Source organism: Nerophis lumbriciformis, linkage group LG02, assembly GCF_033978685.3.
Source record: "Nerophis lumbriciformis linkage group LG02, RoL_Nlum_v2.1, whole genome shotgun sequence".
NCBI lineage: Eukaryota > Metazoa > Chordata > Actinopteri > Syngnathiformes > Syngnathidae > Nerophis > Nerophis lumbriciformis.
Window position 1 is genome coordinate 21,251,260 of NC_084549.2, and position 16,198 is coordinate 21,267,457.

General features: G+C 41.2%; 1 protein-coding gene across 1 annotated transcript in view; it reads right to left on the bottom strand.

Annotated features, from left to right (window-relative positions):
• eys (eyes shut homolog) overlaps positions 1-16,198 on the bottom strand; it is a 683,137-nt gene that overhangs the window by 83,392 nt on the left and 583,547 nt on the right. The window contains exon 42 of the mRNA XM_061958758.1: positions 14,986-15,209. Coding sequence (XP_061814742.1) covers positions 14,986-15,209 — 224 coding nt within the window. The remainder of the gene's footprint in view (positions 1-14,985; positions 15,210-16,198) is intronic.

Genomic DNA, 16,198 nt, shown 5'->3' on the forward strand with positions numbered 1-16,198 from the left:
CTCGATATGGAAGCACTAAAAACTACAACATGGCTGATTGGGAGAAGACCCAGTCAAAGGGGACTTGGCCTATAGGAGGGCTTTGGCACGTAAATAAGACCGCCCACAATACGGCGCATTCTGAGGAGCAGCATGAAGATGGTCTGTAATACAAAATCAATGCAACATTTTGACCAAAGGACCACCATTATATGCTATGCAGAACACAAGGAAGTGTTTTAAAGGTGGGGGGAGAAAAATCACGATATGACCCCCTATTATTAAACACTGGGCTGTGCTGTCCAGCTGTTATCTTGTTTTCTTACTCTTCTGTGTCTCATTTGCAAGTACTGTGCTGTATTATATAGTAGACTTCGCACACAGTTGAAATTCCACGACAATAAATGCAGTAGTGTATTGACTACGGTGTGTTTAGCCATAGCAAGGAAGAAGTCTTTGCCATTGAGTTGGATGCACCGGTCTTTTCTTTTTTTGAGCCCTAAAAAGTGTTCAGTATTGTATTTATCTTTATTTGTATTAATCAAACACCAGCGTTTGATTGCAAGGTGCATCTTAGTTGTAGTTTTAATTACCGAATTTGTAAGTGTTTAAAATCGCCATCTAAAATCGTTAATGCTAATCTCGCATGCCTATGGCAAATTAGCATTGAGCTAGAAATGTTTTAAAAGTGGAGCCTTACTGTTCTTTGTTTCTTCTTGCTTTGTTGGTATTAAAAATGGCAACATCACCGAGAGCAGTGGTTCTTAACCTGGGTTTGATCGAACCCTAGGGGTTCGGTGAGTCGGCCTCAGGGGTTCGGCGAAGGCTCCGCCGTGGAGGTCAAGACACACCTGACTCATCGTGTAAATAAAGACTTCTCCCTATCGACGTATTATGGATACATCCAAACAATGTTCCCTCTAATTTTCCATATGCGTGAGCAAACATTAAAGCTCCTTGAGCATTCGGTGGAGCACATGTGAGCGACGTCAGACTTGCACATGCACTGTGGCCACACCAGCAGCACACCTGTCACAAACCTGACTAAATAACAAGTTAAATGTTTTATTATTATAATCAAATGACAGCAGTCATTTCCATGAGATTATTTTCTAATATAAGTGTTTTGGCCCACTTACAATGACAATAACAAAAAATATTGTTTTTCATGATCTGTGTACTAGTATTGTATGTCTGGGTGGGGTTCCTGCTTTGGAAATAATTTGTAACCCTTTCAGATATCGCATTTAGTTCCCACTAAAACATTCACATGTTGCACAATGAGATGTAAACATGGGATCATGTGTACATTCCTGTAACTTTCTGTTTGTAAAATATATCATTATTAGTATTTCTTTAAAATAATAACATCATTTCATGATTAATATTTATAAATTAAGATTAAATTAAAGAAAAAAACATTTTATTTTTCACTAAAGAAGGGTTTGGTGAATGCGCATATGAAACTGGTGGGGTTCGGTACCTCCAACAAGGTTAAGAACCACTGACCTAGAGGCAGTCCGACTTAGTCCACTCTTGAGTTGTTGACTGCTTGTTTCTCGGCCAAGCTGATTTTGCAACCGGACATGACAGCACGTGCAACAAAGGTATTTAAATATGGCATGTTTGATTCTACCTGAATCTATACAAAGCAGTAACAACAGACTTCAAGTTGGTACCAAATTCAGTACACAACCCTAACTACATAAGATCGGTTATATAGCAGAAACAGGGCTACAGTTGTGCAGTGTGAAAATGGCTGTGGTCATCCTCCACGGACCAGCACACTGCCGGGGCTCGACCCCGCAACCACACATCCATCCATCCATTTTCTACCGCTTATTCCCTTTTGGGGTCGCGGGGGGCGCTGGAGCCTATCTCAGCTACAATCGGGCGGAAGGCGGGGTACACCCTGGACAAGTCGCCACCTCATCGCAGGGCCAACACAAATAGACAGACAACCCGCAACCACACATTCCCTTCAAATCATGTGTGATAGCCAGTAGGCTAAAAGCCAAGGCTTTCAACTCACTGACCAGCAGGGCACTTAAGGCATCGGGGAGTATGGTTTAGTTCATGTATAAACACACAGCTGAGCTAAGTGCTTGGCTATTTCTGTTTCTCAGCATGTTGCCAGTATAATGTTCGCAGAAATATATACTTTTTTTTACTCCATGACTTTCTACACAGCCTGTAAGATGTCTTTGATGAAAGTGTGGGGCATAACTATTCTGATGCTGTTTGGACATGACAACCCACTTTGCAAGCCACTAAAATTGGGTTGCCATATGGGTTGCCCTATCAATGACAAAGATGCTGGTCTCCCATCTAAGATGGACTGATGCAAAGTGGAAAAGTGTTCTGTGGTCTGACTACCGGTAATCCACATTTCAAATTGTTTTTGGAAACTGTTGATGTTGTGTCCTACGGAATAACGAGGAAAAGAACCATCCGCATAGTTTAGGCATAATGTCCAAAAGCCAGTGTCTGTGATGGTATGGGGGTGTATTAGTGCCCAAGGCATGGGTAACTTACACATCTGTGAAGGCACCATTAATGCTGAAAGGTACATACAGGTTTTGGAGCACCTTATGTTGCCATCCAAGCAACGTTATAATGGACGCCCCTGCTTATTTCAGCAAGACAATGCCAAGCCATGTGTTACAACAGCGTGGCTTCATAGTAAAAGAGTGCGGGTACTAGACTGGCCTGCCTGTAGTCCAGACCTGTCTCCCATTGAAAATGTGTGGCGCATTGTGAAGCATAAAATACCACAACAGAGACCCCCGGACTGTTGAACAACTTAAGCTGTACATCAAGCAAGAATGGGAAAGAATTCCACCTGAAAAGCTTCAGAAATTGGTCTCCTCAGTTCCCAAACGTTTACTGAGTGTTGTTAAAAGGAAAGGCCATGTAACACAGTGGTAAAATTGCCCCTGTGCCAACTTTTTTGCAATGTGTTGCTGCCATTAAATTCTAAGTTAAGTTTCTCAGTTCGACCATTAAATATATTGTCTTTGCAGTCTATTCAATTGAATATAAGTTGAAAAGGATTTGCAAAACATTGTATTCTGTTTTTATTTGCGAATTACACAACGTGTCAACTTCACTGGTTTTGGGTTTTGAATATGAAACCATTTTTTAATTGTTTCACTCAAAGTTGGATTTATCAATACAATAATTTATTTCTGCAAAAATAACAACATTAAAAGGAAGTTATGATGATTATAACCTGCATTTAAAACAGTTCATTGTGGTTCAGATAATATGTATTAGATATGCTTTGGTGTAATTTTTGCGTACATTTTGCTCTGCAGTCAGCCAGACAATCGTTTGTGGAGGCGTTCCAAGATTGCAAATGAAACCACGCCCCACCCTCTCAAAAAGTATCATATTTAATCTTTTGAAAATACACATTGTCTACATATACATCTTACAATTGGAATTCTGGGAAGAATTGATTTTTCCAGACATGCTTGAAAATAAACTTCAGAAACAGATTCACCTGGTCAAACCATTAGGTACATCTGCACACTAGCCACGTGTACATGGACAACATTATTTAATCTGCTTATCATTTGGATTAGGATGTTACTGTGTACACGGACCCTGTAAAAAAAATGATCTGATTATGATGTGCATTTTAATGCATCACACCTTGAATCGGAATACTTTACTTAGACATGCGCACAACCTAACAAACAGAAAGTTGTGTTATTATTTGGGCTATGGCTGACAAAGCATTACACTTCAACTGTTAACATGGCTTTGTGCATTTCTGTTTGTCCAACATTATCATGGTATTTATTTATAATTTTTTTCCTTCTCTTCACTACTTTTGTTTTACCTCTCTTTTTGAAATTAAGCTGTTCTGTGCTTTTTACGTTGTGATATGTACGGGTTGCGGAACATCTTCACATTATGCCAGTGTGTGTATGTGTTTGAGGCTAGCAGTTAGCACTTGAAGTAGCTGTAATGTCGTGAAAGAAAACAGCTCGTTAAGACAATTGGTTCCCTTCTTTTACCACATCGACACATGACACTCCAGACCATACTTTTGTTTTTGCTAGCCTCGTTTTAAAGCAACAAACTCAACAGTATATGACGCTACTTCTGCACATGCTGAATGGAGGGGAGACAGCAGCAGTCGCTTTAATCCGAGTCTTTTAAATGTAGTCCCCGCTCCACTACAATAGTGTAGTTGATATCAAAGACATGCGCAGTAGGGATAATTTCAGCCCGAATTTCGGAAGATGTGTTTTCATGTGCTACAATCCAAATGAATTTCGGCATAAACCACCCGTCTCGATCGGAATGAAATTTTGATCTGAACGTGTGTGATCGGGTCGGAATATTCCGAATGGCGTGTTCACATGAAACATTTTTATTCCGGTTAGGCTTTTAATCCGATTAAATGTGTCCATGAGCACATAGCTATTTCTTGACCAATTCAGACTCACAAAAAGCTGCATAGAAACACTGCTTTTGGCAACATTCATGTCGCTGCATTAAGAAGTGCGAGCATTGTGGGTGCACTGGCTTGTCATGTATTTAAAAGTGGGTCTCGCAATTATCTTTGTGTGATGAATACATATTAATGCAGCTAGAGCACCTCCCCCTTTCACCGCACCGGAGCCAGACCGCAAAATATCCAAAACTGTATGCAAGCTCAAGCCAAAATTTGATTGATTGATTGATTGATTGAGAAGTTTGACATCTTAAAGAATTGAATCCATGTAATGCTTTAAAAAGGCAAATGGATGGCACAAAAAGCCAAAAGGCTTGTTTCCATTGTGGTCCATTATTTATTCATCACATCTGATACTGTCATGATCGGTGGTCTAGATCATGTTTTGTTTAGTCGTGTTCTGTTAGTTTTGGACTCCATAGTTTCTGTTTTTGCACTCCCTTGTTTGGTCACCATGGCAACTCATTAGTTGCACCTGACTCATTTTGACACACTGCATCTGTCTTTAATCAGGAGAGACTATTTAAGCCTGTCATTGTCAGTTAGTTTGCCTGGCGACATTGATGCTCATTTCTGCTCTGTCCATGCTGGTTTTCATGCCATAGTTTCATGCTCGTATTTTTGCGATAGCTATTTTTATGCCTAATGCCATGCCACGTAAGTTTTGTTTTTTCAAGCCATAGTTTTATTGAGTTTTTTAGTTTCATGTTTCATGTCCTAAGTTTTTTGCCTTAGGTTTCGCGTGCGTTAGGCACGCTCGGCTTCGAGTTGTTTTCTGTTTTTGTTTGTATCCCTGTGTAGTACTTTGAGTTTGAATAATTAAGTCATGTTTTTACCTGCAAGCCTTGTACGGTCAAGTCAGTTTGCATCCCGGGAAAACAATCCTCGCAGTAAGCTGCGTAAAAATCCACGTCATGACAGAATGTCGCCAGCTAATCGCTTTCTCGCAATGTACTTGGAGGTAATGGAGGAAAACACGGTGGAGGTGTTACGTGCCATGGAGCATCCGGACCTAATGTGGGGTCCTAGCGGCAAGCTGGTGCCGATCAGCTCCGTGTGGCCCGGAGAAGTTGCTGCGCCGAAGCAGTGCCGGACGCGCCTGGCGGAGACGGAGGCCGCCATGGAAGGCTTCTTCAAGCCGGCAGGACGCGTCGTTCCCGCAAGCTCCTCCTCCTACGGACCGAAGCAAGCTGCAGACAGCCCGGCCGCGCCCTGATGACGTCACGTTGCCCCCTGGTAATGACGTCACGTACCAGGATTTTTTTTTTCTGAACTCTTCTTTTTGTCAGCCGCCCCCAAAAGACTCTATTTCCATGATAAAACATTATCAGGAAATGTTTTTGGATGTTAGAGCTTATCAAACCAAGCCATCTAAATTTAATGCTCCGCCCCCCAAGACTCAAGCCCCGCCCACGTTACGGAATTTTTCTTTTTTTCCTCCCACACAGCTTCAGGTGGGGGATGAAGAAAGACATTTTGGACAATTCAAAAGGGAGGATTCTACCCACCTCCTGTCCTCCCTCCACTCACCCCTAAAAAGGGTTCCAGACCACAGGGAGTGCGTGTGGTATCCGCCCCTTGAGGGGGGGGGGGAGCTGGGAGGGCTGGGAGCTGTACTAGTGGGGTGGCTCAACTGCGCTCAGCCAGGCAGCAACCACCGGCCCGGCCACCACCACCGGTTCTTCGGCGTGCCAAGCCGCAGCCCCCAGCTAGGCCATCTCTGCCAAATCCAAGGCTAGCGACCCTACCAGCTCCAAGGCTAGCACCCGTCCAAGTACCACGCCAAGTTCCACGACGCCAAGTGCCGCCAGTTGCAGCTCCACGACGCCAAGTGCCGCCAGTCGCAGCTCCACGACGCCAAGTGCCGCTAGTCGCAGCTCCACGCCAAGTCCCAAGCCAAGTTTCGCCGCCTTCCGCACCACGCCAAGCTTCCACGCCAAGCTTCCACGCCAACCTTCCACGCCTGCCACGATGAGGACACGCACAGCTTCCACGCCTGCCACGACGAGGACGCCATTATGGCTAAAGGAGCATTAGACTTCCACTGTTAACATGGCTTTGTGCATTTCTGCTTGTCCGACATTATCACAGTATTTATTTATACTTTTTTCCTTCTGTTCACTACTTTTGTTTTACCTCTCTCCCCACATCTGTGGTCCCCTCCAAGGTCTCTCATTGTAGCCCATTGGGTTGAGTTTTTCCTTGTCCTGATGTGGGATCTGAGCCGAGGATGTCGTTGCGGCTTGTGCAGCCCTTTGAGACACTCATGATTTAGGGCTATATAAATAAACTTTGATTGATTGATTGACCTTCTGTATTCACAGTACGTACTATGACCTGGTGTCTGAGGCACTGATAAGATTGTTAAATGTCACACATGTCACACATCATAATGTCTTCTTCTGGCATTTCTTATTGATGTCACTAAAAAGTCTACATGGCCAACAAATATTGATACTCGAGGAGAGGCCACCAAACCTCTTCATCTTATTGTGTCACAGCAGTCCAACCAAAGGCAACTCGAAGGGATCCATGGACTCTGAATGACCCTTGTTTGACGTGTTATACATGAAACATCTGCTTAAATGTGTAATCATCACACTAGGATAATTGCAAGACCTCCTTTTGAACACATGACCAGCCAATGGACCCACAATGGTACCACATCCTAATTGGTATTCTCCGAACATTTCCTATCGCAATACTCAGGGTGCCCTCTTTCATTTCCTGTTCAACAAATGCAACTGTTAATTGAGAGTGTCATAACAAAATGAACAAGTCATTTACAGCAGCTATTTTCTGGATTAGCCAAGGGGAAAGAGCATCATATGTCGCCTGTGCAGACTTACAAAGAGGGTCAAAATCGCTGTTAAGTGAGGTGTGATAGTGTTCTGATGAGCTAAGCCGGCTAAGGAGAAGGAGAGATTGAATCGCATATTTAGTGGAACCGAGGCAATTAACTTCACCTTTCATTGTTTCACCTTTTTGTATGGAGAGAATGAGTCCTCAATTAAAAGTTAAATACTTTCACACTAACCTGGAAGGACTAATACAAACATTAGGCTGTGCATTTCGAATTGTTTATCTTTCGTCTGTGCTAAACAAAGTCCACTTTTGTTATAAAACTCCCACATACTGAAAGTGGGTTTCCCGAAATCTGTCCTTGATACTTGACAGTTTAAAAGTGCTTTTAGTAAGCCTTCCTGGGCTGGGAACAAATTGTGTTGTGTGTCTGCAGCATTAATCCTGATGAACTGTGTTTGTCCACAAGTGTGTGGCTCCAAGAAGCGCAATTGTGGACTTTTTTCCAATTTTTACATAAACACTGTGTTACACCTGTGTTTGGAAGATTACTTAAAACATTTTTATTAAAAATAGTTACTTATCATTTTGCCAAAAAAGTAACTGAATTAGTAACGGGATTACTCTTTAGTAATTAATTACTAGGGAAAGCAATTATTGCGTTACTTGAAAAAACAAAACAAAAATACCTTAAAATATCTGGCATATGCAGTTGAAAGACGTTTCATGAAAGAAGTGTGTGAGTGTGTGCATTTAAAAGGCGTTGCCTGTTGCCAAGTGACGTGTGGCGTCAGCGAGAGAGGCAGACAGAGCAGCATTAGCTCTGCTGTGTTTGTTAGCTCGAGCGAGACGGCAGCTCTGTTGAATCTTTTCACTGGATTGTATTACCTATGGTTAATAAAGAGATTGAATATGCTTGCATGGTTGTACTCCCCTTGTCCACAAACGAGTATTGTAGGGTTGCAAGCTTGTCTCTTCAATCATTGACTTGTTGGTCATTATTCCCACATAGCACTAGTAGTGTGTGTTATTAGTGAGTGTACTTACATGTTGTGTGTTGTTTGCTGTGTGTTGTTGTTTCCTTCAAATTGATATCAAGTTCATTTTAGTGTGATGCTGGTTGTTGCTTTACTAGTAAAAATATATTTCCAGCATTGCGCCGGGTCCACTACTAACCACATTGTGAAGTATGCGGACGACACAACAGTAGTGGGCCTCATCCGTGACAACAACAATATGGCCTACAGGGAGGAGGTGAAACATCTGGTTGACTGGTGCAGAACCAACAACCTGGTCCTGAACATCGACAAGACCAAGGAGATCATCGTCGACTTCAGGAAGCACCAATCCAGCCACGCTCCACTCTTCATCAACGGCACAGCGGTGGAGATGGTAAGCAGCACTAAGTTCCTGGGGGTGCAGATAACTGACAATATGACCTGGTCCCTTCACACCGGAGCTCTTGTAAAAAGAGCTCAGCAGCGCATGCACTTTTTGCGTCGGATGAAAAGAGCACAGCTCCCTCCCCCCATTCTCACCACATTCTACAGAGGCACTATAGAGAGTCTACTGACCAACAGCATCTATGTCTGGACTGGAGCCTGCAGTGCCTCAGACTGGAAGTCTCTGCAGAGAGTGGTGAGGACGGCGGAAAAGATCATCAGGACTCCTCTTCCTCCTATCCAGGAGATCGCAAAAAGCCGCTGCCTGACCAGGGCTCAGAAAATCTGCAGGAACTCCTCCCACCCCCACCAAGGACTGTTTTCACTGCTGGACTCTAGAAAGAGATTTCGCAGCCTCCGTAGCACAACCTCCAGGTTCTGTAACAGCTTCTTCCCTCAGGCCGTAAGACTCTTGAACGCATCATAATAATCCCCTCAATTCCCCCCAAAAATGGAAGAACACACATACATAAACGTGGATGCATATGCAAAAGTGCAATATATTTATCTGTACAGGAATCTATTTGTTTATATCTGCACCTTATTGATTTTTTATCCTGCACTACCATGAGCTAATGCAATGGAATTTTGTTCTTATCTGTACTCTAAAGTTCAAATTTGAATGATAATAAAAAGGAAGTCTAAGTCTAAGTCTAATTGCACTTGCTGGGCTTCTGACGCTGTCAGGTTGACTTCTGGCTCTCAACGAACACAGGCACTTCCCTTTCTTCTCCCTTATCTATCTTTCTTTTGCTCTTTATCTCGTCTTGTGTTGACTTGACTTTCTAAGAGCCTCACTTTTTCCACTGTCATTCGAAATCTAACATATGGAATTTGTAAACTGGTCTTTCAACAAAATTGACAAGATCTTCTCAACGAGAAGCTCAGGTTCTGGCAACTTTCCTGTCCTGACAGAACGTTTGCTGATGGATACATGACGGACTCTTGGGAGAAGTGGAGAGTCGTGTGCCTGGCGATTCTTTCCGTCAAAGACATTAAAGATGTCTCTCTATTTGGAACCGATTGGATTGAGGACTGCTTTGGTCTATTGACAAATTCGGAAGACAATGGCAGCCGTTCAAGGAGCCCAGCGGCTGCCGGTCGTGATGGATGGGTTGGGCAGATCTGTGGGCACTCAGATTTTGAATATTTCTTTAGTGAATCACAAACTCGGGGGGCATTCTGAGCAGATGCCCGAACCACCTCATCTTTCTCCTCTCGAATAGAAATTTTTATATGGTATACAAATACAATTAGATTAATTGTTCAGCATTTAAAATAGATTGTTTGAGCACCTCCTCTATCAAAAGTAGCACAAACAAGCACATTTTTATCACAATTGGTATTTATTAGAGATCGACCGATTTCTCTCAGGGCCGATTATCAGTAGTCAAGGACAACCAATAACCGATATTTGGAGCTTATATTCATTTGCAGTAAAATTTTGCTAACCGTGAATAGTATACGTCACTAAACAGCTGGACAAGGGTTTAAGTTTTTTTTTAAAACATTATTTCTTCGGAAACATCGGACCAGTAGTGACATCATGTTTTATGTTGTGGTTAATTTAGCACCAAACAACATCAGGGCATTTCACAAACTCCTCTTCCTCCTATCCAGGAGATCGCAAAAAGCCGTTGCCTGACCAGGGCTCAGAAAATCTGCAAAGACTCCTCCCACCCCATCCAAGGACTGTTTTCACTGCTGGACTCTAGAAAGAGGTTCCGCAGCCTCCAAAGCAGAACCTCCAGGTTCTGTAACAGCTTCTTCCCTCAGGCTGTAAGACTCTTGAACGCATCATAATAATCCCCTCAATTCCCCCCCAAAATGGATTAACTCGCTGGAATATAAAGACAATATAACATACATCCATAAACGTGGATGCATATGCAAAAGTGCAATATACTTATCTGTACAGTCATCTATTTATTTTTATCTGCACCTTATGGCTTTTTTATCCTGCACTACCATGAGCTATTGCAACAAAATTTTGTTCTTATCTGTACTGTAAAGTTCAAATTTGAATGACAATAAAAAGGACGTCTAAGTCTAAGCCTAAACACCTTTGTCATGCGTGTCTAAGAGGAGCATCTCCATTAGCATTTCAAAGTACGGTAAATTTCGGGAAAGTTTGTAAAAATATGGGATTTTTCTACATCACAATAGCTTGCAGGCTAATCAATTTGACAGCAGTTTATGGATTTAATACATTGTAAGGTTTCCTTTTGAGGAACCATGAAATATTGGTTGCTTGGTTGAAGTTTATTTCAAACATGTACTGTATATATACTGTTTGAATATGATACATCACATGTTTTACCTATTTTAATTTCTCGTTTGTACATGTCCGAAAACGAGTAGGAAGCAAAAATCATTTAATCCGACCCCTTTTCCACTTGAAAGCAATTACTAACACATGTGTCCGTCTGCGCACGACAGTGCATTTAGCTGTTTATTACTACTAACTTACACTCTGCTTATTTTTTTTTTTTTAATACTTAATTGTTATGTTTGTGTTTTTTAGGGGGTTTGTGGTTTTTGTATTTGTTAATTTTTGTTTTTCTGTTTGTAAACCTTGCTGGGCAGGATGAGGGGGCGGAGCCAGGAGTCACGCCCATCACGGATGAGGCCATTAGGCCTTTTTAAGCAGCGTGCTGCATTTATTTATTGTGGATCGTTTCTTACATGTTCTGCCCGTCGTGTCTTTGCAATCCTGGTTTTTGCAAGTATTTTCAAAATGTTCTGTACTCCTGCCTTCTAGCTCCGTCGCCCTTGTTTTTGTGTCTGTTTTTTTTGGTTGCTACTTTTTCTGGCTTCACGCCATGTTTTTAAGTTACCATTTTTTCTCAAGCAGTATTGCTTTGCTTTTTGTTTGTGGACCAGTTTTTGCTTCTGTCGTACTTTGTATCTTTTTTTTCAAGCTTTATGCTTCGCTTTCTGTTGAGGCCTTTTAGCCATTATGCATTTTCAGCTGCTTTGGAATAAACAGTCTATTTTTTGTGAAACCTATCTGCCTTTCTTCCTGGGTTCCTGCCTCACAACTGCGGTATCATATATATGTGTGTGTGCATATATTATATATATATATATATATATATATATATATATATATATATATATATATATATATATATATATATATATATATATATATATATATATAGCCAAAAGTATTTCGCCACCTGCCTTGACTCACATATAAACTTGAACTGCCATCCCATTCCTAACCCATAGGGTTCAATATGATGTGGCTCCACCTTTTGCTGCTATTTCAGCTTCAATTCTTCTGGGAAGGCTGTCCACAATGTGTGTTCATAGGAATTTTCGACCATTCTTCCAAAAGCGCATTGGTGAGGTCACACACTGATGTTGGTTGAGAAGGCCTGGCTCTCAGTCTCTGTTCTAATTCATCCCAAAAGTGTTCTGTCCGGTTCAGGTCAGGACTCTGTGCAGGCCAGTCAAGTTCATCCACACCAGACTCTGTCATCCATGTCTATATGGACTTTGCTTTGTGCACTGGTGCACAGTCATGTTGGAAGAGGAACGGGCCCACTCCAAACTTTTTCCACAAGGTTGGGAGCACGGAATTGTCCAACATCTTTTGGTATCCTGGAGCATTCAAAGTTCCTTTCACTGGAACTAAGGGGACAAGCCCAACTCCTGAAAAACAACCCCACACCATAATTCCTCCTTCACCAAATTTCATACGCGGCACAATGCAGTCCGAAATGTATCGTTCTCCTGGCAACCTCCCAACCCAGACTCGTCCATCAGATTTCCAGAAGGAAAAGCGTGATTCATCACTCCAGAGAACACGTCTCCACTGCTCTAGAGTCCAGTGGCAACGTGCTTTACACCACTGCATCCAACGCTTTGCATTGAACTTGGTGATGTATGGCTTTGATGCAGCTGCTCGGCCATGGAACCCAATTCCATGAAGCTCTCTGCGTACTGTACGTGGGCTAAATGGAAGGTCACATGAAGTTTGGAGCTTTGTAGCAACTGACTGTGCAAAAAGTCGGCGACCTCTTTGCACTATGCGCTTCAGCATCCGCAAACTCTGTCAGTTTACGTGGTCGACCTCTTCGTGGCTGAGTTGCTGTTGTTCCCAAACTCATCCATTTTCTTAATATAAAGCCGACAGTTGACTTTGGAATATTTAGGAGCGAGGAAATTTCACAACTGGATCCTATGACAGTTCCACGCTGGAAATCACTGAGCTCCTGAGATTGGCCCATTCTTTCACAAATGTTTGTAGAAACAGTCTCCATGCCTAAGTGCTTGATTTTATACACCTGTGTATAAAGTGATTAGCCAAGTGATTAGCCTGATTCTGATCATTTGAATTGGTGGCCAAATACTTTTGGCAATTTAGTGTATACAGTAGGGATGTCCGATAATCATACTTGCCAACCCTCCCGGATTTTCCGGGAGACTCCCGAAATTCAGCGCCTCTCCCGAAAACCTCCAGGGACAAATTTTCTCCCGAAAATCTCCCGAAATTCAGGCGGACTCAGGTCCTCCACAATATAAAAAAGCGTACCTGCCCAATCACATTATAACTATAGAATGATGGAGGGCGAGTTCTTGGTTTCTTATGTGGGTTTATTGTTAGGCAGTTTCATTAACGTCCTCCCAGCGTGGCAACAACACACAACAACAGCTGTCACTTTTTTGTATACAGTAAAGCAGTTCGTCTGCCGTAAACAGCAATGTTGTGACACTCTGAAACAGGACGATACTGCCATCTAGTGCATTTGATGAAAGCACTTTTGTGAGTGCCACACATCAATGTATCATCAGAGAGGGTGTTCAGCATGGTTCGAAAAATAGTGACAGAGAATAGAACAAGGATGGACAATTCAATCCTTAACTCAACAATGAGTAGATGAGTGTTATGTGTGTGTATATGTGTAAATAAATGAACACTGAAATTCAAGTATTTATTTATATATATATATATATATATATATATATATATATATATATATATATATATATATATATATATATATATATATATATAGCTAGAATTCACTGAACGTCAAGTATTTCTGATATATATATATATATATGAAATACTTGACTTGGTGAATTCTAGCTGTAAATATACTCCTCCCCTTTTAGCCACGCCCCCGTCCCACCCCGACCACGCCCACCCCCACCCCCTCCCCCCACCTCCCGAAATCGGAGGTCTCAAGGTTGGCAAGTATGCCGATAATGGCTTTTTGCCGATATCCGATATTCCGATATTGTCCAACTCTTTAATTACCGATACCGATATCAACCGATACCGATATCAACCGATATATACAGTCGTGGAATTAACACATTATTATGCCTAATTTGGACAACCAGGTTTGGTGAAGATAAGGTACTTTTAAAAAAAATGAAATAAAATAAGATAAATAAATTAAAAACATTTTCTTGAATAAAAAAGAAAGTAAAACAATATAAAAACAGTTACATAGAAACTAGTAATTAATGAAAATGAGTAAAATGAACTGTTAAAGGTTAGTACTATTAGTGGACCAGCAGCACGCACAATCATGTGTGCTTACGGACTGTATCCCTTGCAGACTGTATTGATCTATATTGATATATAATGTAGGAACCAGAATATTAATAACAGAAAGAAACAACCCTTTTGTGTGAATGAGTGTGAATGAGTGCAAATGGAGGAGGGAGGTTTTTTGGGTTAGTGCACTAATTGTAAGTGTATCTTGCGTTTTTTATGTTGATTTAATAAAATAAAAAACCCCCCAAAAAAACCCAACAACAAACAAACAAAAAAAAAAACGATACCGATAATAAAAAAAACGATACCGATAATTTCCAATATTACATTTTAACGCATTTATCGGCCGATAATATCGGCAGGCCGATATTATCAGGCATCCCTAGTATACAGTATATATATATTTACACCTATATATATATATATATATATATATATATATATACCGTATTTTTCGGAGTATAAGTCGCACCGGAGTTTAAGTCGCACCTGCCGAAAATGCATAATAAAGAAGGAAAAAAACATATATAAGTCGCACTGGAGCCCGGCCAAACTATGAAAAAAACTACGACTTATAGTCCGAAAAATACGGTATATACATATATAGTATCGTCCGATACCGATAAAAGAATGCTGATATCCATTTATGTCAAAATGCCAAATATCGGCGCTCATAATCCGTCGATCCCTAAAAGTTACAGGGACACGCATTACTGTAAAACTCCATAGCAGATTTATTTTTCAAACGTTACTCTGATAGGCTAAAAAAAAAGTACCTGATGCAGGTTCCTCCATTCCGACAGGGCAGGTGCTGACACACTGGTGGGTCACAGTTCTGGATGTTCCTCCCTCTCACAGCATCCCCCACCAGGAATATCTCCTTTGAGTTGACCCGAAGTTGCCTGATACATCCAATAAATCTCCTCTGACTTTTTGCAAGCTCGTCATACAGATCCCAGGGGGAGGAAACTTCGCCAAGAAAAATAGGCCCAAATGTTCTCTGCGAAATAAAAAAAGTGGGGAACCAGTCATCATGAATAGTGTTTATTAAAACACACACACACACGGTATATCATCCCATTTGTTTTCTATATTGCTTCCACTATAAAAACAGGGTAGAAAATGAATATTACTACCGTCATCTTCTTACAGTCATTCTACTTGAATAGGAGAGATACCGATGGGTAAATAAACATTTTGCAAGCGTTCTTTAATGGGATTGTAATTGGGCAGAATTCATTGAAATGAATGATATGCATTTGCAGCTGCAAAAAACATTTCCTATTATTTCCTATCACATGCATCAGTCTCATTGGTGACTAACACTTCATATTAATAGTGTGCTCCCCATAAACTCACGCACCACAGATTGATGCATCCACGAAGAAGCATTGCCTTCCCGGTTGTTGTAATAGGCTGTGATGGCTTATAAATCACTCCAGTTTAGGAATAAGCACATTCTTCATTTATACTGTTGTTTGAAAATGTGCACTTCATTTATTGGAGATTTTATGGCTCCCAAACACTGCTTGCAATTGATGTTTTGAATTTTTTTTTAATCAGGCCTGACCCTTTGTTCAAAGAATTGGGAACATAAATTCCTATTTGATCATTAGAATACTATTAAACAGTATATAGCATTTGAAGGGGTTTTACAAGACTATATTTTTAATGACAAAATCAATGTTTGATGATTTTGCTTCATGACCAGTGTTGCCATGTCTTCTTATTATAAGCAACTTTGAGATAGTGTTTTTTTTTCTAAAGTTGCTTGCAAATCTTGTAAGTCACAAGTTTTTTGGGGGGATTGTTTTTGTACGTGTACCGGTAATTTGTTTTTATGGGCTTGTTTTCCTGAATTACCCCCTGGTTAAATAATGGAGAAAAAAGTCATTTCGTCACCTCCATTACCTGTTTATCGCACACTCAGGCACATGCCACATGCAAAACGGAGATGGGATTTAAGGCTGTTGGAAGGGAACCGCATCT